We start from the raw sequence: 23,450 nt of genomic DNA, 5'->3' as shown, positions 1-23,450 counted from the left end.
GGGGGGGGAGGGGGCAATTAAAGGCATTGTGTTTGGCAGACTCAGCCCAAGCACTAGACACTAAACTCAGATCAGAGTTCTCTGCTTTTATGAGGTTTATTTGTAAATATAATTGTATATTTTCAGTTGGAAGAAGGGATATGGTTCAGAACATTGAGTCGGACACCTTTCTATCCCTTACTAGTTGTCTCTTTAAAAGGCAACAGTCTCTGACAGTAATTCAATATTTGCTTACATTTGCTTTATCCATTGGCAGTAACACTGGAGCGTTCATTCTCTCACGTCATCCTGCAAAGTTATGCAATAAGCTAAAGATCAACTGCTATCGGAGGAAATGAATAACTGTCGGGGTTTACATAATATTTTAAACTATCTGTTTTGGATTGTAAATATTTATTTTACAGACTTCCTTACTACTTTGTTTTCTTGTAAACAATGTTTTGCTACCTTCATGTCGGGTATCAAAGGTAAATAAATATAAATATGCATTTCAGTTGTTAAATGAAGGTACTATCATTTTTATTTAACTAGGCAAGTCAGTTAAGAACAAATTCTTATTTACAATGACATTTAACAAGCTGTGTATACTTACCCAGGCATCCCAGGCACTGAATACACATGTGGATGACTGACAATAGTAAATCATGTCTGTTGCTTAAGCAGCAACACTTAAAAAAATTGTTTAAAAAGTTTTATTTTTTATTTTTGAATGTTAAAACGTACAACCTTCCTGCAGTGAAGCCGCTCAACATTTACATTACATTGTCATCTAACAGACTCAACCTATTATTGGTTTAGTTGTCAGTTTGTCATATTGTTACCTCAGTTAAGTTTTCACAATAACTTGGTTTCCTCATCTTTTACAAATCATCCCATTCGTTGTGTCCTGTGATATTTAATTAGCAGACTGTTGTATGTCAGACAACATGGACATGTTTTAACAAGTGGACACTGGATTCCTGTTGTGAACATATCCCGACTGTAAATTAAAATATTTTTTACAAAAGCTCCTTTTTCCAGTCTGATTTTTATACACAGTCAGTTACATTAGTGTAACCATTGTAAAAAAAAAAACTAATTCTAGTGCCTTTAAAAAGGGATAATTAAAAAAAATATATACAAATGACGATTTGCTGATTCAGATGTATGGCTAACAAATTAACAGGGGCATGTATCTGAGTGCAGGGCTTTTATTTTTGCATTTATTTAATTATTTAGACAAATATTCATGCTACAGTAATGAAAAACACGAGATAAATAACATAAATCATGGTTACATTTCAGAACTATTACAAATAAATCAATAACTTTCCTTACATTCGAATTACAACAATCATAATATACTACATTGCATTTTATTATCTTTGGTATAATGTAAAACAAAATATCTGAGTGACGAGACATATTTGGATGTAATGGTTGAAGCTGAGTGTGTTGTCTGTCATCTGAATGTGCTTTCCTTTTCACTATAAAGAGAAAGAAATTAGATATTTTTCTAGAAACTTCACATTAACTGAAAAAGGATGTTGAAATAACATACTATTCAAATGTTGTAGGTTGAGCTGTCATACCTGTCAATGTTTCTTATATTTATGCTTTACCCTGTTGTACAAAGACAGACACAAACCTTTTGTCTATGCACTGTTGAAAGTTTGACACTGCTAAACTTCTCATAAAGCTGTGTATTACAGCTAATCAAATCAAATGTGCCGAATAGAACCGGTTTAGACCTTAGAGTGAATTTCTTACTTACAAGCCCTTAATTAAACAAAGCAGTTTTAAGAAAGAAAAAAACAACGTTTTAAGAAAGTATTTACTACAAATAAACAGAAGAAAAAAAGAAAGCGAATGAGAGAGCTAGTGAAAAAGTCTACTCACTCATAATGGGTCCACTGACACCAGGGACAGTCAACCAGTTCATCCTTCGCCCGGAGGCAGAAACGATACTTCTTGGAGCTGTGAACTACGGTTAACTTTGTTTCTTTGGTTTCCTTTAGAAGGACCTATATATCAAGAGAGGAGAGATGGTACCCTCACCTTAGAATTTCATCCCTGGTGATAATGTTCTTCTACACATTAATTCATGTATGAAGTCACAATTACAGAGTACCGTGTTGTAAAAGTAATGATTGTAAAGATTGACCAAATATCACAGACTAGATTAGATGGTTCATCAAGACATTATCACAAATCGCGATATTGAGGATTTCAAGAACAAAATTGTTGTATAAAAATGGGCTTCTACCTGTTTTTCAGAGTCACAGCTGTCCCTGGCGTGGACCACTTTGACCTGGAATGTAAGGGGATAGTAAGAGCGTGGGAGGCTCCACGTCGCAGGGTACTCCCACTGAAAGGTGTTCCCCTCCACCTTGGTGATGTGGATCTTGTCTGTCTTCACTGACGAGGGAGAGAAGGAGACCAGACAGAACCAATATTACTGAACGTTTAAATTGGATGAAGCGATGGCCATATGAATCCTATGATGTACTGCACAACAGAAAGCATGTCTACATGAAACAAGGATGGAATGAGATGTACGGTATATTAACCTGAATGATGTGACAATGCTAATTCCAGTGAAGGAGTGTGGAGGACATGTTTTCCTTGGCCTTACTGTACCTATTTCTCGTATGTAGAACGGTGTAACGGTGTAGTCCTCTAGGAGGTAGTTGCTCCTGAAGTAGACGGTCAGGTCGATACGGGACACCTCCTCAGCAAAGGAACAGCTGTCCAGGTCCTCACAGGTCAAACCTGCACCATCACTGTGAACGAAGCAGGAGAAGTTTCTGCCAGAGAACCTGGATGAGGGACACAGATCTCCTGATTAGCCTCGGGACTTCACACTCTCTGAAAACAGACGCATGTTCAAACATAACAACAAATCAAAAGCTCTTCACAGAGAGTCAAGGGAGAGTCAATGGAGAGTCAGTGTTGAATCAATGGAGAGTCAAGGAAGAGTCAGTGGAGAGTCAGTGGAGAGTCAGTGGAGAGAGCGATTGCACTGTTGTAGTATTAACTTCGACTAGCATCATTCATGTAACAAGATCAAATAATGTAACCATCAGTACATGAGATCAACCCATTGGTCATACATATTTCATCTAGTGTATGTTTGATGACTTACTGTCCTACTTGGACCAGAGCAACAACTGCTGACGTCCGATACTTGGTCTTCTTCCAAAAGCAATGAAATGTTCCATTGTAATTTTTTGCCAAACATCTTATGTATTCTGGGTAAAAAGAGAAACAGAATGAGAGAAGGTTGAAACTCTCTCTCTCACGCACGCACGCACGCACGCACGCACGCACGCACGCACGCACGCACGCACGCACGCACACACACACACACACACACACACACACACACCATTCTCATCTGTGTCATGTGACTTCTCCAGGACGCGTCTCGTTCTGTTGGGTGATGGTATGTCCTGCACCAGCACCAGCGTGTGGTTGAGGTAGTCTCCAGCAGCGTTGTGGCAGCTGTAGTTCGCTCCCATCATCTCCTCCACTTTCACCTTGATCTGGTTCCCGTGTCCTTCACGCTCACTGTCCTTCATCCAGATCACCTCTGTGTCCTGATAGGAGTCCCCACAGAGCAGAGGGACCTGCGTCTCAGTGAAGCTCCTCAGATCCACCTTCACCACCTTCACTGAGAACCACATGGCCACCACTCTTTTTAGTACAGCGTTCATGTCGAACGGTTTGTTTTACACAAATGTTTGAATTTCATTAGTCTCCCGACATAGGAATATTATGACAGCGTAAAGTTATTCAATCAGAAGTAGATAGTGTATATGTCAGGAGGAGAAGACGGGTAAAGATGAGATATATTTATATATATAGCCTGAAACATTCACCATTTGGCATGAGAGTCTCGATGGTCTCTGTCCCATACTGGCTGCCTGATGCCACATGAAGGAGGAGATACAGGACATGGTGTAGTAACATGTTCATCTGGTAGACAGAAGAAAAAACAACAGTACTTTAAAGTTCATTTCTATGTATTGTATCTAAATGTTAATGACGTTCTCCCGAACCAGACAAAGTTAAATAGACTTTAATCAACAAGGCTATACTGTGGAAGTATGTCATGTCTTACCTTGATAATGAGATATGAGCAGAGTGTTTCTGCTGGCTGGATTGTAGTGTTGTCAGGTGGACCCAGCCAGTATTTATAGATCAGTGGAACAGAAGTGAAGCCTGCCAAGTAAGAGGAACTGATCACCTATCAGTCTCCTTTTTTTGATGATCAGGGTTTGAGAATGTATAGTCAGTTAAGGTAAGCACTAGACTGCTGAATGGAAGGCCCTATTTTCGTGACTTCTGTGGAATGGTGACTGATGTCACTACCAATGTAGTGGTGATGCAATCCAGTCATCAGCTAATGACCTGGTCACAAGTCCTGTGGCATCAGCAGTGGTAGACCCACTTTGGTCTAAGATGGACAGGAGAGCATTGTGATGTGTGGTTTGGGTTCCACGTGGTTCTTCAGTATAAAAGGTTTGTGCACACTTAAATCCCCTAAATAAATTTCACTAGAGCAGGATTCAGGAAGCATGTGCTTTTTCTTTTTAATTTCTGCATAAGCTGTCCTTCCTTATGATGAAAATATGAATGAAGGTCAGTTCTTTCCTGAGGGAAATGTGCTTTGTCAGCACATACAAAACCTCTATTGACCTCTGCTCTGCTATACAGTACTGCAGCGTGAATAAATCATCCCAATATCCCACACTAGTTTCTCTTTCTGAAGGGGCATGACTTGGTTCTTACTGTGGGCTACATCCATAGGCTACATCAATAGGCTACATTCATAGGCTACATCCATAGGCTACACTCATAGGCTACATTCATAGGCTACATCCATAGGCTACATCCATAGGCTACATCCATAGGCTACATCAATAGGCTACATTCATAGGCTACATCCATAGGCTACATTCATAGGCTACATTCATAGGCTACATCCATAGGCTACATCCATAGGCTACATCCATAGGCTACACTCATAGGCTACACCCATAGGCTACATTCATAGGCTACATTCATAGGCTACATCCATAGGCTACATTCATAGGCTACACCCATAGGCTACATTCATAGGCTACATCCATAGGCTACATTCATAGGCTACATCCATAGGCTACATTCATAGGCTACATCCATAGGCTACATCCATAGGCTACATCCATAGGCTACATTCATAGGCTACACCCATAGGCTACATTCATAGGCTACATTCATAGGCTACATCCATAGGCTACATCCATAGGCTACATTCATAGGCTACATCCATAGGCTACATCCATAGGCTACATTCATAGGCTACATTCATAGGCTACATCCATAGGCTACATTCATAGGCTACATCCATAGGCTACATTCATAGGCTACATCCATAGGCTACATCCATAGGCTACATTCATAGGCTACACCCATAGGCTACATTCATAGGCTACATTCATAGGCTACACCCATAGGCTACATCCATAGGCTACATCCTAGCTGTTTTATTTTTATTTCACCTTTATTTAACCAGGTAGGCCAGTTGAGAACAAGTTCTCATTTACAACTGCGACCTGGCCAAGGTAAAGCAAAACAGTGCGACACAAACAACAACACAGAGTTACACATGGAATAAACAAACATACAGTCAATAACACAAAATAAAAAATCTATATACAGTGTGTGCAAATGGAGTAAGGAGGTAAGGCAATAAATAGGCCAATAGTGGCGAAGTAATTACAATTGATCAATTTACACTGGAGTGATATATGTGCAGATGAGGATGTGCAGGTAGAAATACTGGTGTGCAAAAGAGCAGAAAAAGTAAATAAAAACAATATGGTGATGAGGTAGGTAGTTGCCTAGCTGTGCCATATAACACGACAAGTCAGGTTTACACCCAGACATTAGAGAACATTTGTGTGAATTGAGGTCAGGATAGCAACCCAGGAAGTAGAACACTGAGACTAAACAGAACAAAGAGACTAAAGGGAACTGGAAATGGGTGGGTTGAGGTGAGAATCATGTGCCTACCTAGTATCTACCAACTCTTGAGTCGTGTCGTCTGCATTAGGGAACTTTGTCTTTGTGGAGGGGGTTCCTAGATGTGTAGCTATTTGTAACTATACATGCGGGTAAGAATTCATAGATTCTGAGGAAAAAGTAGGTAAAGAGTGTGAAAGTGGATTGGGAAAGTGGATTGCCATTCAGGGGTTTACTGTACCACAGGTGGAAACCCTCAGTCTAAATGTCCAATTTATGAAAGACTATTTTCAGGGATTTCCACAAAATGAATTGCCCTTTAATATATTTAATACATGTTTGATGGAGATTTAATCAAATCTACATTACCACACAGTTGCCTTTCAGTTCCCCCTCATCTATCAAACTCTTTAGTCACACAGCTCTCACATGGGTTACCTCAGCACGAGATACTGGTTACAGAAGAGTCCACATCCACACTGATAATATCTCAAATATGTTAATTAAAGGTTTTCTTCACTTAAACACGCTTTTGTGTGATTTATTTTTGAATATCTTATCCAGTGACATTCACCCATTTGGAGTCGAATTAACTCAATCAGAGTTTGTGTTTTTACAGTAAAGACCCCTGACAAATCAAATTGTAATTGTTTCATAAAACAAGCTGGGGAATGAATCTCACTCTGTGCTTCCTTTGGCTCTTCCATTTTGGCTCTATGTTGGAACCATTAGGATGCAGGGTAGAGATCAGTAGCAGCAGTAGAATCCTGCCCCAGATGAGATGGCCTACTAATTAGCCTAGCTTTGGCATGTTGATTAGATATGGCATCCGTTTACAGAGGAATGGATTACACCATCAGACTAATTGCAAGGGAGAGGCGAGCTGAGAGCATTATAATCTTTCCCAATGATTTCCTCTGAGGTGTCCCTGTAGCTGTCAATGTCCCTGTCCCTGTCAATGTCCCTGTCCCTGTAGCTGTCAATGTCCCTGTAGCTGTCAATGTCCCTGTCGCTGTAGCTGTCAATGTCCCTGTCCCTGTAGCTGTCAATGTCCCTGTAGCTGTCAATGTCCCTGTAGCTGTCAATGTCCCTGTCCCTGTAGCTGTCAATGTCCCTGTCCCTGTAGCTGTCAATGTCCCTGTAGCTGTCCCTGTCCTTGTAGCTGTCAATGTCCCTGTCCCTGTAGCTGTCAATGTCCCTGTCCCTGTAGCTGTCAATGTCCCTGTAGCTGTCCCTGTCCTTGTAGCTGTCAATGTCCCTGTCCCTGTAGCTGTCAATGTCCCTGTCCCTGTAGCTGTCAATGTCCCTGTCCCTGTAGCTGTCAGAGGGCCTCTCTCAATGTCATACAATTCAATTAATGTCACATTTGACAAATTCATAATAACACACTACATTGTTTGGCTTCATATAGCCATATTCAGGGACATGATTGTTATTTATTTTACCTGTCGCACCATTGTTGCAGAGGTTTGTGTCATATGGGGTGAATGTGTTGTGGCACGTGTTGTTTTGGGTCTCCTGAGAAATATAAAAAAGCTTAATTGTGAGCTCAACACCCCTGACTGTACACTGAGTGTGCAAAACATTAGGAACACCTTCCTAATATTGAGTTGCAACCCCTTTGCCCTCAGAACAGCCTCAGTTCGTCAGGACATGGACTCTACAAGGTGTTGAAAGTGTTCCACAGGGATCCTGGCCCATGTTGACTACAATGCTTCCCACAGTTGTGTCAAGTTGGTTGGATGTGGACCATTCGTGATACACAAGGGAAACTGTTGAGCTCTATAAAGCTCTATAAATGCATTTATTAACGTCTACATTTGTTGTTGCCACGTGTATTCTATCACAGACACCTGAACTTTAAAACTATATTATGTGAGCTAAATTGAAAGTTCTAATGTTTTTGTCCCCACTATAAAAAATACATGTCATTTTGTCCTTGAAACATTGAATTGAAATACAGTAGAATTCCATTCATTCCTATGGAGCACTGCTCCTACTGGGGAGTACCAATATGCCGACCGGTGGCTTCAAAGCCTCTCAATGGCCAATACATAGAATCTGCAATCCAGGGTTTATTTATTGTACATCATTGGTATGTACCAGTACAACGTGAAAAAAATAATCATTGACAAGAACAACCTTCCAACAATATTGCTTAATATAAATATATTTTTAATTTCGTGAACTAACTCACATTTTCCCCCACTAGCACTGACTTTGCTGATAGCTACTGTACTTACTATGTCCCACCTGGCTATCTTAAGATGAATGCACTCAGTCACGCTGGATATGAGTTAAATGACTCAAATGTAAATGTAATATTAGATCATGTTCTCTGGTTTTCCCTCCACCAATACATCCTGTCAGGCTTCCACATGGGCAGGGAAAATTCCTGATGCATTTCATCTGACTAGGATATAGGATATAATATAATATATAGGATATATTTATAAAGAATGAAAATATTACGAGGGCAGGGGTTCACAAGCTAAACAACTGATCATTTATAGCCGACAGCAGAGTTCCTCTTGCAGGAAATTACCTGACCTTATTACTGTAAACTATCAAACATAAGCCAGATAGATTTGTAAACAGTTTGGTATAGTTTCCTGTTTAAACCTTTTTTATATCCAGAATTACAGTGCTTTCAGAAAGTATTCAGACCCCTTGAGTTTTTCCACATTTTGTTACGTTACAGCCTTATTCTAAAATGTATTCAATCGTTTTCCCCCCTCATCAATCTACACACAATATACCATAATGACAAAGCAAAAAGTTTGCAGGAATTTTTGCCCAAATAAAATAAAAAATAAACTGAAATATCACATTTACATAAGTATTCAGACCCGTTGTTGAAGCAACTTTGGCAGATATCTGCAGATCCTCTCAAGCTCTGTCAGGTTGGATGGGGAGCGTCGCTGCACAGCTATTTTCAGGTCTCTCCAGAGATGTTTGATCGGGTTCAAGTCCGGGCTATGGCTGGGCCACTCAAGGACATTCAGACTTGTCCCGAAGCCACTCCTGTGTTGTCTTGGCTGTGTGCTTAGGGTCGTTGTTCTGTTGGAAGATGAACCTTCGGCCCAGTCTGAGGTGCTGAGTGCTCTGGAGCAGGTTTTCATCAAGGATCTCTGTACTTTGCTCCTTTCAACTTTCCCTCGATCCTGACTAGTCTCCCAGTCCCTGCAACTGAAAAACATTCCCACAGCATGATGCTGCAACCACCTTCACCGTAGGGATGGTGCCAGGTTTCCTCCAGACCTGACGCTTGGCATGATTTTTCAGTTTGGCTGGGTGGCCAGCTCTAGGAAGAGTCTTGGTGGTTCCAAACTTCTTCCATTTAAGAATGATGGAGGCCACTGTGTTTTTGGGAACCTTAAATGCTGCAGACAGTTTTTGGTAAGGTTCCCCAGATCTGTGCCTCGACACAATCCTGTCTCGGATCTCTACGGACAATTCCTTCGACCTCATGGCTTGGTTTTTGCGCTGACATGCACTGTCAACTGTGGGACCTTATAGACAGGTGTGTGCCTTTCCAAATCATGTCCAATCAATTTAATTTACCACAGGTGGACTCCAATCAGGTTGTAGAAACATGGAAACAGGATGCACCTGAGCTCAATTTCGAGTCTCATAGCAAAGGCTCTGAATACATTTAAATTATTTTTTTTTTTTAAATACATTTGCAAACATTTCTAAAAACCTGTTTTCACTTTGTCATTATGGGGTATTGTGTGTAGATTGATGAGGAAATGAATTTGATCCATTTTCGAATAAGGCCGTAACTTAACAAAATGTGGAAAAAAGTAAAAGGGTTTGAATACTTTTCGAACGCACTGGAGGTGTACAGGCAGACTCATGACCAGGAGAGTGGACTGGAGGTGTACAGGCAGACTCATGACCAGGAGAGTGGACTGGAGGTGTACAGGCAGACTCATGACCAGGAGAGTGGACGGTGGTTTGCGTGCCGAGGGTATCCAGGCTAATGTGTAAACCGACTATTTAGTCTTCCCAACATGGACAAAAGGTCCATCTCTCTCTACAGTGATGCAATAAAATGATTTACTCTGTCAGCAGATGAGAGGAAATATGGAACTACGCTCACAAAGCTGCTTCCCTGTTTTTTCATTGTCTTTCCAACGGGTGGAAACCCCACAGAGGAAGTGTAGAGCACGTCTTCCTTCACAGCTGCAGACTAGGGTCAACATCCTGTAAAGCCACAACAACACAATGCCAGTGTGCTTCGACTCTGAACCTCAAACCGGGGTCATGGTCAGTAGGGATGAAACAGGAGAGAAAAAGTATGTTTCGTCCCTTCTGAACATGACTGTTGTTCTTCACACTTGTGTGGTATAGAATCTATAGATGGATTCATAGCCGAGGGAAGTAGGGCTACTGACACCCCCTGAAAAATCACAATGAAAGAATATATAGTATATTATTTAAAAAATGATATATATATATATTTTTTTACAAAAGTAGTGCACTGTAATAGTCCTATATTAGCAGATATATCCGTCTATAGCACCAGCGAGGGCAAAAATATTTGTCCCCCCCACTCCCCGTTGGCCAAATAAATGACAGCACCCCCACCCCCAAACTACTTCCCTACTTCTATGGTAATCAACGTGTTTTTAAAATGTACAGTAACCTCTGTATCGGATAGGTTATACTACAGGGAAGCTAGAATTCTGTTTCCCAAATACGCTATTTCAGTTTGTCATTACATTTATTCTGCTTTTCCTTTCTACCTGAAACCCAGCGTCACTTCTATTCCCAACGACTGGTCCAATGAAATGAGAGAGACACAGAAATTGTGGCGTACAAATGTTGGTCAATTTAATTAAAAACATTCTATTTCATCAAAATATGCAACTGGGTTTCTGAAATTCATTTTTTTCATGAATACGTCTCAATGTACCTTAAAAACACACACTCAAACACACCGCGAGAGAGGTGTCAGTCTGAACAGCTACTGGAATAAAGGACAAGACGACTGGTGTGACTGAGTCTGTCCACAGTACAACCCCTAGAGTCCTGCTGAGGTTGTAACCCGTTCTATGTATGTTATAAGATCTGACTCGTCACCAGAACATATTGTCCACATGAACACTCTCTCTCTCAACACCCTCTCAAACATGTCTCTCTCTCTCAACACCCTCTCAAACATGTCTCTCTCTCTCAACACCCTCTCAAACATGTCTCTCTCTCTCTCAACACCCTCTCAAACATCTCTCTCTCTCTCTCAACACCCTCTCAAACATCTCTCTCTCAACACCCTCTCAAACATGTCTCTCTCTCTCAACACCCTCTCAAACATGTCTCTCTCTCTCAACACCCTCTCAAACATGTCTCTCTCTCTCTCAACACCCTCTCAAACATCTCTCTCTCTCTCTCAACACCCTCTCAAACATCTCTCTCTCTCTCGCTCTCTCCTCACCCGCACACACACAAATGATTACGCAATGCTAAATACATTGCTCTGATAAGTATCTTAAAGTACAGTGAAGCAGAATTTCTAAACACAGTGTCATTAAAAACTTTGCAATGACACTTCATCCCAGCACATTCAGTTTGTACAACATTGTAGTTTTTTAAGTTCTGCACCGGTAAAAAGTGGAAACCTCCTGTATTTCATCTCAAGCTAATATCAGGTATGAATAGACAATAGGAGGGGGAAAGTGTCACGTTTACACGATGGGATGTTTACTGGGGAATGAGAAGGGAACTAATCCGACGCAGTGATGGACTACTAACTTCACAAACCAAGATCACAACTAAAAGGAAGGCTCCCGAGGGAGGAAGGCTCCAGAGGGAGGAAGGCTCCAGAGGGAGGAAGGCTCCAGAGGGAGGAAGGCTCCCGAGGGAGGAAGGCTCCCGAGGGAGGAGGGCTCCAGAGGGAGGAAGGCTCCCGAGGGAGGAGGGCTCCAGAGGGAGGAGGGCTCCAGAGGGAGGAGGGCTCCAGAGGGAGGAAGGCTCCAGAGGGAGGAAGGCTCCCGAGGGAGGAAGGCTCCCGAGGGAGGAGGGCTCCAGAGGGAGGAGGGCTCCAGAGGGAGGAGGGCTCCAGAGGGAGGAAGGCTCCAGAGGGAGGAAGGCTCCCGAGGGAGGAAGGCTCCCGAGGGAGGAAGGCTCCCAAGGGAGGAGGGCTCCAGAGGGAGGAAGGCTCCAGAGGGAGGAAGGCTCCCGAGGGAGGAAGGCTCCAGAGGGAGGAAGGCTCCCGAGGGAGGAAGGCTCCCGAGGGAGGAGGGCTCCAGAGGGAGGAAGGCTCCCGAGGGAGGAAGGCTCCAGAGGGAGGAAGGCTCCCGAGGGAGGAAGGCTCCCGAGGGAGGAGGGCTCCAGAGGGAGGAAGGCTCCCGAGGGAGGAAGGCTCCAGAGGGAGGAAGGCTCCAGAGGGAGGAAGGCTCCCGAGGGAGGAGGGCTCCAGAGGGAGGAAGGCTCCCGAGGGAGGAAGGCTCCCGAGGGAGGAGGGCTCCAGAGGGAGGAAGGCTCCAGAGGGAGGAAGGCTCCCGAGGGAGGAAGGCTCCAGAGGGAGGAAGAGTTGACTGGCAGAGCTACATGTAACATCTGCAGAAAGAGGCTACAGGTCAAGGCTACTACGGGGGTGGGGGGTGGGGTGCATTACAAACAGAGCAATAGAAGGACTGACAGCTGGCTGACTAGAAGTTACAGAGGAGATGGAGAACAGGCAGGCAGGGGGTTCTGGAACATGGGCTGTTACTGTATATTCCTACAGTTTCCTCAGATCTTATTTTTTGGTTGTTCAGTTTCCACTAAAATCAAGACAAGTTTTTTTTAAAGAGTTTTTGTAAAAGGTAGATGTTTTAAAAGCCAGGTTGCAGGTGGTCCTGTGGTGGAGTCTCTTCCTGCTCCTGGTTGGTTGTCTTCAGTCGCGGAGGCAGAGTCCTCCTGCTCTGGCTGAGACACAGAGACACCCCTGCTGCTATCCCAGCATGCCGTGCAGAAACACCTCCCCGTCTCGTGGAGGAGAGAGGAGAAGAGAGAGGGAGGGCACACAGCTTAACAAACCCTCACACAACTCTAAACAAACACTTTACATGACCACATAGCTCGGCTCGGGTCTCCAGACCTGCTCCTTCATCTGCTCAGACACGTGTCTGCCTCACAACCGCCCCCAAATCTCCATTTGTCAAAAGCTGGTCCTCCCTTTGTGGTCTCTCCGGGTGCCAGGCACTAGTTCTCTACGGGCGTGGGGTCCTGGGGCAGTGTGGCGGGCATGGACGTGGGTGTGGTTGGTGTGGGGGCGGGCGGTGCCTGGGTGGGCAGGGGGGCGGGCGGCTGGCTGATGATCACCTGCACCACGTAGTCCCTGGAGATCTTCAGCTCCTCCAGCTTCATCTTGTCTGTGAGCGGCCGGCCTGAGAAGAACCAGCGCTGGGTGGCCACCGACACGCCCTCCACCGCCTGCAGCTGCCGCTTCATGTGCTGGACCGTATCCGTGGTCCTCACCGCCAGGCGCAGGTCCCGGCCCGTGGACAGACGCAGTCGTAGCTGGCACTCCTGACCCTCGCTGGGGGGGGTCTCGCTGACCTCAAGGCTCTCAATGTCACTCTTCTCCTCGATCATGTTGACGGGTGGGGACAAGCAGTAGACTGGCAGCTGGTAGCGATTTCCCAGCTCATCATAGCACTCCGTCAGCGCGCCTGCAGGGACACACACAGAGGGACAGAGGAACAGAGGGACAAAGTCAATCACTAAACAGGACAGACCAATGACATCTGGTTAATTACTCAGTCTGACCTTCTAGTCATTTCAATAGAATTCTCCAATATTCAGGTCTCTCTCTCTGCTCTTATTTCTACATATATCATGCCATATTAGTCTTTTATATGTTCATCTTGATGGAATGTTGACTAGATGGATAGAATAGAGAGAGAGGGAGAAGAGAGAATAGAGAGAGAATAGACAGAGAGAGAAGAGAGAGAGGAGAGAAGAGAGAATAGAGAGAGAAGAGAGAGAATAGACAGAGAGAGCGAAGAGAGAGAGGAGAGAGAATAGAGAGAGAGAATAGAGAGAGAGAATAGACAGAGAGAGAGAGAAGAATGAGAAGAGAGAGAGAAGAGCAGCTGGTAGCAGCTGAATGAGTTACAGGACAAAATAAAAACCCTCCAACCCAAAAAGGCCTGTGGTGTTGATGGTATCCTTAATGAAATGATCAAATATACAGACAACAAATTCCAATTGGCTATACTAAAACTCTTTAACATCGTCCTTAGCTCTGGCATCTTCCCCAATATTTGGAACCAAGGACTAATCACCCCAATCCACTAAAGTGGGGACAAATTTGACCCCAATAACTACCGTGGAATATGCGTCAACAGTAACCTTGGGAAGATCCTCTGCATTATCATTAACAGCAGACTCGTACATTTCCTCAATGAAAACAATGTACTGAGCAAATGTCAAATTGGCTTTTTACCAAATTACCGTACAACAGACCATGTATTCACCCTACACACCCTAATTGACAACCAAACAAACCAAAACAAAGGCAAAGTCTTCTCATGCTTTGTTGATTTCAAAAAAGCCTTCGACTCAATTTGGCATGAGGGTCTGCTATACAAATTGATGGAAAGTGGTGTTGGGGGTAAAACATACAACATTATAAAATCCATGTACACAAACAACAAGTGTGCGGTTAAAATTGGCAAAAAACACACAAATTTCTTCACACAGGGTCGTGGGGTGAGACAGGGATGCAGCTTAAGCCCCACCCTCTTCAACATATATATCAACGAATTGGTGAGGGCACTAGAACAGTCTGCAGCACCCGGCCTCACCCTACTAGAATCCGAAGTCAAATGTCTACTGTTTGCTGATGATCTGGTGCTTCTGTCACCAACCAAGGAGAGCCTACAGCAGCACCTAGATCTTCTGCACAGATTCTGTCAGACCTGGGCCCTGACAGTAAATCTCAGTAAGACCAAAATAATGGTGTTCCAAAAAAGGTCCAGTCGCCAGAACCACAAATTCCATCTAGACACTGTTGCCCTAGAGCACACAAAAAACTATACATACCTTGGCCTAAACATCAGCGCCACAGGTAACTTCCACAAAGCTGTGAACGATCTGAGAGACAAGGCAAGAAGGGCATTCTATGCCATCAAAAGGAACATAAATTTCAACATACCAATTAGGATCTGGCTAAAAATACTTGAATCAGTCATAGAAACCATTGCCCTTTATGGTTGTGAGGTCTGGGGTCTGCTCACCAACCAAGACTTCACAAAATGGGACAAACACCAAATTGAGACTCTGCATGCAGAATTCTGCAAAAATATCCTCCGTGTACGACGTAGAACACCAAATAATGCATGCAGAGCAGAATTAGGCCGATACCCACTAATTATCAAAATCCAGAAAAGAGCCGTTAAATTCTACAACCACCTAAAAGGAAGCGATTCCCAAACCTTCCATAACAAAGCCATCACCTACAGAGAGATGAACCTGGAGAAGAGTCCCCTAAGCAAGCTGGTCCTGGGGCTCTGGTCACAAACACAAACACACCCCACAGAGCCCCAGGACAACAGCACAATTAGACCCAACCAAATCATGAGAAAACAAAAAGATAATTACTTGACACATTGGAAAGAATTAACAAAAAAACAGAGCAAACTAGAATGCTATTTGGCCCTAAACAGAGAGTACACAGTGGCAGAATACCTGATCACTGTGACTGACCCAAACTTAAGGAAAGCCTTGACTATGTACACACTCAGTGAGCATAGCCTTGCTATTGAGAAAGGCCGCCGTAGGCAGACATGGCTCTCAAGAGAAGACAGGCTATGTGCTCACTGCCCACAAAATGAGGTGGAAACTGAGCTGCACTTCCTAACCTCCTGCCCAATGTATGACCATATTAGAGAGACATATTTCCCTCAGATTACACAGATCCCCAAAGAATTCGAAAACAAATCCAATTTTGATAAACTCCCATATCTACTGGGTGAAATTCCACAGTGTGCCATCACAGCAGCAAGATTTGTGACCTGTTGCCACAAGAAAAGGGCAACCAGTGAAGAACAAACACCATTGTAAATACAACCCATATTTATGCTTATTTATTTTCCATTGTGTACTTTAACCATTTGTACATTGTTACAACACTGTATATATATATATATAATATGACATTTGTAATGTCTTTATTGTTTTGAAACTTCTGTATGTGTAATGTTTACTGTAAATTTTTATTGTTTACTTCACTTTTGTATATTATCTACCTCACTTGCTTTGGCAATGTTAACACATGTTTCCCATGCCAATAAAGCCCCTTGAATTGAAATGAATTGAAGAGAGAGAGGAGAGAAGAGATAATAGAGAGAGAATAGACAGAGAGAGAGAGGAGAGAGGAGAGAGAATAGACAGAGAGAATAGAGAGAGAATAAAGAGAGAAGGAGAGAGAATAGAGAGGAGGGAGAATAGAGAGAGAACAGAGGGGAGGGAGAATATAGAGAAGGAGAGGGGGAGAATGAGAGAAGGAGAGAGGGAGAATGAGAGAAGGAGAATGAGAGAAGGAGAATGAGAGAAGGAGAATGAGAGAAGGAGAATGAGAGAAGGAGAGAGGGAGAAGGAGAGAAGGAGAGAGGGAGAATGAGAGAAGGAGAGAGGGAGAATGAGAGAAGGAGAGAGGGAGAATGAGAGAAGGAGAGAGGGAGAATGAGATAAGGAGAGAATGAGAGAGGGAGAATGAGAGAAGGAGAGAGGGAGAATGAGAGAGGGAGAATGCGAGAAGGAGAGAGGGAGAATGAGAGAAGGAGAGAGGGAGAATGAGAGAAGGAGAGAGGGAGAATGAGAGAGGGAGAATGAGAGAGGGAGAATGAGAGAAGGAGAATGAGAGAGGGAGAATGAGAGAAGGAGAATGAGAGAGGGAGAATGAGAGAAGGAGAATGAGAGAAGGAGAATGAGAGAAGGAGGAAGAATAGAGAGGAGAGAGAGAATAGAGAGGAGGGAGAATAGAAAGGAGAGAGGGAGAACAGAGATATAAGAGAGCGATAAGAGAACATGAAGGAGGAGGTTTCACTGACCTATGACATGGGAACACACTTGTCATTGACTCATCTCTACTCTCTATTTGTGTGTTATTCAGGAAGGATGAGGGAGTAGCGGTCTCATGCTGTCTGTTCGTCACACTACACCTGTTTCACCACCACACGACGACTCGGTGGTTTCACTGTCTGTCTGCTGTTAACCCCCCACACACACCTTTTATTAACAGATGCAAGGACACTTTTAGAGAATAGGCCAGTCCTGTACGTGTCCCAGTCATAAAGGCCAGTCCTGTACGTGTCCCAGTCATAAAGGCCAGTCCTGTACGTGTCCCAGTCATAAAGGCCAGTCCTGTACGTGTCCCAGTCATAAAGGCCAGTCCTGTACGTGTCCCAGTCATAAAGTCCAGTCCTGTACGTGTCCCAGTCATAAAGGCCAGTCCTCCACGTGTCCCAGTCATAAAGGCCAGTCCTGTACGTGTCCCAGTCATAAAGGCCAGTCCTGTACGTGTCCCAGTCATAAAGTCCAGTCCTCCACGTGTCCCAGTCATAAAGGCCAGTCCTGTACGTGTCCCAGTCATAAAGGCCAGTCCTGTACGTGTCCCAGTCATAAAGGCCAGTCCTGTACGTGTCCCAGTCATAAAGGCCAGTCCTGTACGTGTCCCAGTCATAAAGGCCAGTCCTGTACGTGTCCCAGTCATAAAGGCCAGTCCTGTACGTGTCCCAGTCATAAAGGCCAGTCCTGTACGTGTCCCAGTCATAAAGGCCAGTCCTCCACGTGTCCCAGTCATAACCTCTCTCACAGGCCCACTACACAGGAAAGTGGGTTATCTCTCTCACAGGCCCACTACCCAGTAAAGTGGGTTCTCTCTCACAGGCTCACTACCCAGGAAAGTGGGTTCTCTCTCTCACAGGCCCACTACACAGGAAAGTGGGTTATCTCTCTCACAGGCCCACTACACAGGAAAGTGGGTTCTCTCTCTCACAGGCCCACTACACAGTAAAGTGGGTTCTCTCTCTCACAGGCCCACTACACAGTAAAGTGGGTTCTCTCTCTCACAGGCCCACTACACAGGAAAGTGGGTTCTCTCTCTCACAGGCCCACTACACAGGAAAGTGGGTTCTCTCTCTCACAGGCCCACTACACAGTAAAGTGGGTTCTCTCTCTCACAGGCCCACTACACAGGAAAGTGGGTTCTCTCTCTCACAGGCCCACTACACAGGAAAGTGGGTTCTCTCTCTCACAAGCCCACTACACAGGAAAGTGGGTTATCTCTCTCACAGGCCCACTACACAGTAAAGTGGGTTCTCTCTCACAGGCTCACTACCCAGGAAAGTGGGTTCTCTCTCTCACAGGCCCACTACACAGGAAAGTGGGTTCTCTCTCTCACAGGCCCACTACACAGGAAAGTGGGTTCTCTCTCTCACAGGCCCACTACACAGTAAAGTGGGTTCTCTCTCTCACAGGCCCACTACACAGGAAAGTGGGTTCTCTCTCTCACAGGCCCACTACACAGGAAAGTGGGTTCTCTCTCTCACAGGCCCACTACACAGGAAAGTGGGTTCTCTCTCTCACAGGCCCACTACACAGGAAAGTGGGTTCTCTCTCTCACAGGCCCACTACACAGGAACGTGGGTTATCTCTCTCACAGGCCCACTACACAGTAAAGTGGGTTCTCTCTCACAGGCTCACTACACAGGAAAGTGGGTTCTCTCTCTCACAGGCCCACTACATAGGAAAGTGGGTTCTCTCTCTCACAGGCCCACTACACAGGAAAGTGGGTTCTCTCTCTCACAGGCCCACTACACAGGAAAGTGGGTTCTCTCTCTCACAGGCCCACTACACAGTAAAGTGGGTTATGTCTCTCACAGGCCCACTACACAGTAAAGTGGGTTCTCTCTCTCACAGGCCCACTACACAGTAAAGTGGGTTCTCTCTCTCACAGGCCCACTACACAGGAAAGTGGGTTCTCTCTCTCACAGGCCCACTACACAGTAAAGTGGGTTCTCTCTCTCACAGGCCCACTGACTGTGAACAAGAGTAGTTCTGACAGGACGAGAGAGTTTCATTAATCCACTTTAGATCCACCACTGCTGCTGCTGCTTATAAAATGTTGACAAGCAGGAAAACCAGCCCCAGCCAAGTGGAATATGTAATGGAATGTTCCGCCTGTATAATGGCTGCATGTTGCTACAGTATTGTAACTCAATAAGGTCTCCATATTTTTATTTATTTAACTAGGCAAGTCAGTTATTAAGAAGACATTTTTATTCACAACGACGGCCTACCCAGGCCAAACCCTCCCCTAACCCAATTGTGCTCCGCCCTATGGGACTCCCGATCACGGCCGGTTGTGATACAGCCGGGGATCAAACCCGGGTCTGTAGTGACACCTCGACACCTCACCTCTGTGATGAAGTGCCTTAGACCGCTGCGCCACTCGGGAGGCACCCTGGACCCTAGATCTCCATAGACTAGTGATGCTATGGTTACAGCAGCATGGCCACGTCTCCTTCCCACCCAGCGTATAATGTTATATTATAGGCCTGTATAGAGGAAGACCAGACCACAGAGGAAGGGAGGAGCAGAGGTGCTTTCAGTTCAGTCTGTCTCCTGCGTTCCTTTGTGATAGGCTCCCTTCACTGCAGTACTGAAATGTTTATTCTGTCATAATACGAAGTGACGACGTACAGAAGTGATTGGATACAAACAAGCCAAACATTGACCCGGTAAATGTAAAAAACAATCATCCTATATCGAATCTCCCATATCTCTCAAGAATTTTAGAAAAAGCTGTTGCGCAGCAACTCACTGCCTTCCTGAAGACAAACAATGTACCCGAAATGCACTGAGACTGCACTCGTGAAGGTGGTAAATGACCTTTCAATGGCGTCAGACCGAGGCTCTGCATCTGTCCTCGTGCTCCTAGACCTTAATGCTGCTTTTGAGACCATCAATCACCACATTCTTTTGGAGAAATTAGAAACCCTAATTGGTCTCCACAGACAAGTTCTGGCCTGGTTTAGATCTTATCTGTCGGAAAGATATCAGTTCGTCTCTGTGGATGGTTTGTCCTTGGACAAACAAATTGTACGTTTTGGCGTTCCTCAAGGTTCCATTTTGTTGTTTCTACATCTGCATTGCTTGTTGTTTGGAGTTTCAGGCTGGGTTTCTGTACAGCACTTCGTGACTTCAGCTGATGTAAGAAGGGCTTTATAAATACATTTGATTGATTGATTGCAGTGTGCTGTAGTGAGGGGACTGTTTCTGGTGCTGTAGTGAGGGGACTGTTTCTGGTGCTGTAGTGAGGGGACTGTTTCTGGTGCTGTAATGAGGGGACTGTTTCTGGTGCTGTAATGAGGGGACTGTTTCTGGTGCTATAGTGAGGGGACTGTTTCTGGTGCTGTAGTGAGGGGACTGTTTCTGGTGCTGTGAGGGGACTGTTTCTGGTGCTGTGAGGGGACTGTTTCTGGTGCTGTGAGGGGACTGTTTCTGGTGCTGTAGTGAGGGGACTGTTTCTGGTGCTTTAGTGAGGGGACTGTTTCTGGTGCTATAGTGAGGGGACTGTTTCTGGTGCTATAGTGAGGGGACTGTTTCTGGTGCTGTAGTGAGGGGACTGTTTCTGGTGCTGTGAGGGGACTGTTTCTGGTGCTGTAGTGAGGGGACTGTTTCTGGTGCTGTGAGGGGACTGTTTCTGGTGCTGTGAGGGGACTGTTTCTGGTGCTGTAGTGAGGGGACTGTTTCTGGTGCTGTAGTGAGGGGACTGTTTCTGGTGCTTTAGTGAGGGGACTGTTTCTGGTGCTATAGTGAGGGGACTGTTTATGGTGCTATAGTGAGGGGACTGTTTCTGGTGCTGTAGTGAGGGGACTGTTTCTGGTGCTGTGAGGGGACTGTTTCTGGTGCTGTAGTGAGGGGACTGTTTCTGGTGCTGTGAGGGGACTGTTTCTGGTGCTGTTGAGTTTACTGCAGTGTAATGATCAGTGTAGTGGGGGGACTGTTATATAGGCCTACAGTGTGAATACAGGGGGCAGGAGGGATCTGCTACAGTGTGAATACAGGGACCAGGAGGGATCTGCTACAGTGTGAATACAGGGACCAGGAGGGATCTGCTACAGTGTGAATACAGGGACCAGGAGGGATCTGCTACAGTGTGAATACAGGGACCAGGAGGGATCTGCTACAGTGTGAATACAGGGAGCAGGAGGGATCTGCTACAGTGTGAATACAGGGACCAGGAGGGATCTGCTACAGTGTGAATACAGGGACCAGGAGGGATCTGCTACAGTGTGAATACAGGGACCAGGAGGGATCTGCTACAGTGTGAATACAGGGACCAGGAGGGATCTGATACAGTGTGAATACAGGGACCAGGAGGGATCTGCTACAGTGTGAATACAGGGACCAGGAGGGATCTGCTACAGTGTGAATACAGGGACCAGGAGGGATCTGCTACAGTGTGAATACAGGGACCAGGAGGGATCTGCTACAGTGTGAATACAGGGACCAGGAGGGATCTGCTACAGTGTGAATACAGGGGGCAGTAGGGATCTGCTACAGTGTGAATACAGGGACCAGGAGGGATCTGCTACAGTGTGAATACAGGGACCAGGAGGGATCTGCTACAGTGTGAATACAGGGGGCAGTAGGGATCTGCTACAGTGTGAATACAGGGGGCAGTAGGGATCTGCTACAGTGTGAATACAGGGACCAGGAGGGATCTGCTACAGTGTGAATACAGGGACCAGGAGGGATCTGCTACAGTGTGAATACAGGGGGCAGTAGGGATCTGCTACAGTGTGAATACAGGGACCAGGAGGGATCTGCTACAGTGTGAATACAGGGACAAGGAGGGATCTGCTACAGTGTGAATACAGGGACCAGGAGGGATCTGCTACAGTGTGAATACAGGGGGCAGTAGGGATCTGCTACAGTGTGAATACAGGGAGCAGGAGGGATCTGCTACAGTGTGAATACAGGGGGCAGGAGGGATCTGCTACAGTGTGAATACAGGGACCAGGAGGGATCTGCTACAGTGTGAATACAGGGACCAGGAGGGATCTGCTACAGTGTGAATACAGGGAGCAGGAGGGATCTGCTACAGTGTGAATACAGGGGGCAGTAGGGATCTGCTACAGTGTGAATACAGGGAGCAGTAGGGATCTGCTACAGTGTGAATACAGGGACAAGGAGGGATCTGCTACAGTGTGAATACAGGGACCAGGAGGGATCTGCTACAGTGTGAATACAGGGACCAGGAGGGATCTGCTACAGTGTGAATACAGGGAGCAGTAGGGATCTGCTACAGTGTGAATACAGGGAGCAGGAGGGATCTGCTACAGTGTGAATACAGGGGGCAGGAGGGATCTGCTACAGTGTGAATACAGGGACCAGGAGGGATCTGCTACAGTGTGAATACAGGGAGCAGGAGGGATCTGCTACAGTGTGAATACAGGGACCAGGAGGGATCTGCTACAGTGTGAATACAGGGGCAGTAGGGATCTGCTACAGTGTGAATACAGGGACAAGGAGGGATCTGCTACAGTGTGAATACAGGGACAAGGAGGGATCTGCTACAGTGTGAATACAGGGACCAGGAGGGATCTGCTACAGTGTGAATACAGGGGGCAGGAGGGATCTGCTACAGTGTGAATACAGGGACCAGGAGGGATCTGCTACAGTGTGAATACAGGGACCAGTAGGGATCTGCTACAGTGTGAATACAGGGACCAGGAGGGATCTGCTACAGTGTGAATACAGGGACAAGGAGGGATCTGCTACAGTGTGAATACAGGGAGCAGGAGGGATCTGCTACAGTGTGAATACAGGGGGCAGTAGGGATCTGATACAGTGTGAATACAGGGGGCAGTAGGGATCTGATACAGTGTGAATACAGGGGGCAGTAGGGATCTGCTACAGTGTGAATACAGGGGGCAGTAGGGATCTGATACAGTGTGAATACAGGGGGCAGTAGGGATCTGATACAGTGTGAATACAGGGGGCAGGAGGGATCTGCTACAGTGTGAATACAGGGACCAGGAGGGATCTGCTACAGTGTGAATACAGGGACAAGGAGGGATCTGCTACAGTGTGAATACAGGGAGCAGGAGGGATCTGCTACAGTGTGAATACAGGGGGCAGTAGGGATCTGCTACAGTGTGAATACAGGGGGCAGGAGGGATCTGCTACAGTGTGAATACAGGGGGCAGTAGGGATCTGATACAGTGTGAATACAGGGGGCAGGAGGGATCTGCTACAGTGTGAATACAGGGGGCAGTAGGGATCTGCTACAGTGTGAATACAGGGACCAGGAGGGATCTGCTACAGTGTGAATACAGGGGGCAGGAGGGATCTGCTACAGTGTGAATACAGGGACCAGGAGGGATCTGCTACAGTGTGAATACAGGGGGCAGTAGGGATCTGCTACAGTGTGAATACAGGGACAAAGAGGGATCTGC

General features: G+C 45.5%; 2 protein-coding genes across 2 annotated transcripts in view; both read right to left on the bottom strand.

Annotated features, from left to right (window-relative positions):
• Positions 1–1,574: 1,574 nt before the first annotated feature.
• LOC120056435 (interleukin-12 subunit beta-like) lies at positions 1,575–3,987 on the bottom strand. The gene is made up of 7 exons (XM_039004594.1): positions 3,861–3,987; positions 3,368–3,652; positions 3,125–3,230; positions 2,620–2,798; positions 2,246–2,397; positions 1,879–2,003; positions 1,575–1,602 (listed from the first exon to the last, which is right to left on the bottom strand). The coding sequence occupies exons 1-7, from the start codon at positions 3,955–3,957 to the stop codon at positions 1,575–1,577; spliced, it is 972 nt and encodes a 323-aa protein (XP_038860522.1). The 5' UTR covers positions 3,958–3,987.
• Positions 3,988–12,424: 8,437 nt separating this feature from the next.
• ubtd2 (ubiquitin domain containing 2) overlaps positions 12,425–23,450 on the bottom strand; it is a 61,931-nt gene continuing 50,905 nt past the window's right edge. The window contains exon 3 of the mRNA XM_039004593.1: positions 12,425–13,649. Within this exon, the coding sequence (XP_038860521.1) occupies positions 13,180–13,649 (470 nt within the window). The 3' untranslated portion in view covers positions 12,425–13,179. The remainder of the gene's footprint in view (positions 13,650–23,450) is intronic.

This window comes from Salvelinus namaycush, chromosome 12, assembly GCF_016432855.1.
Source record: "Salvelinus namaycush isolate Seneca chromosome 12, SaNama_1.0, whole genome shotgun sequence".
Taxonomy (NCBI): Eukaryota; Metazoa; Chordata; class Actinopteri; order Salmoniformes; family Salmonidae; genus Salvelinus; species Salvelinus namaycush.
Note: the sequence above shows the minus strand (reverse complement) of the source record. Positions and strands in the feature narration are given on the sequence as shown.

What these genes read in the sequence shown, in the direction of transcription:
- LOC120056435 (XM_039004594.1), bottom strand. Translation starts at nt 3,957, where the DNA reads ATGAACATGTTACTACACCATGTCCTGTATCTCCTCCTTCATGTGGCA. An exon ending in ACATGACACAGATGAGAATG is followed by an intron (nt 3,231 to 3,367) that starts GTGTGTGTGTGT and finishes CTTTTTACCCAG; the next exon opens with AATACATAAGATGTTTGGCA. An exon ending in GCTCTGGTCCAAGTAGGACA is followed by an intron (nt 2,799 to 3,124) that starts GTAAGTCATCAA and finishes TCCCTCATCCAG; the next exon opens with GTTCTCTGGCAGAAACTTCT.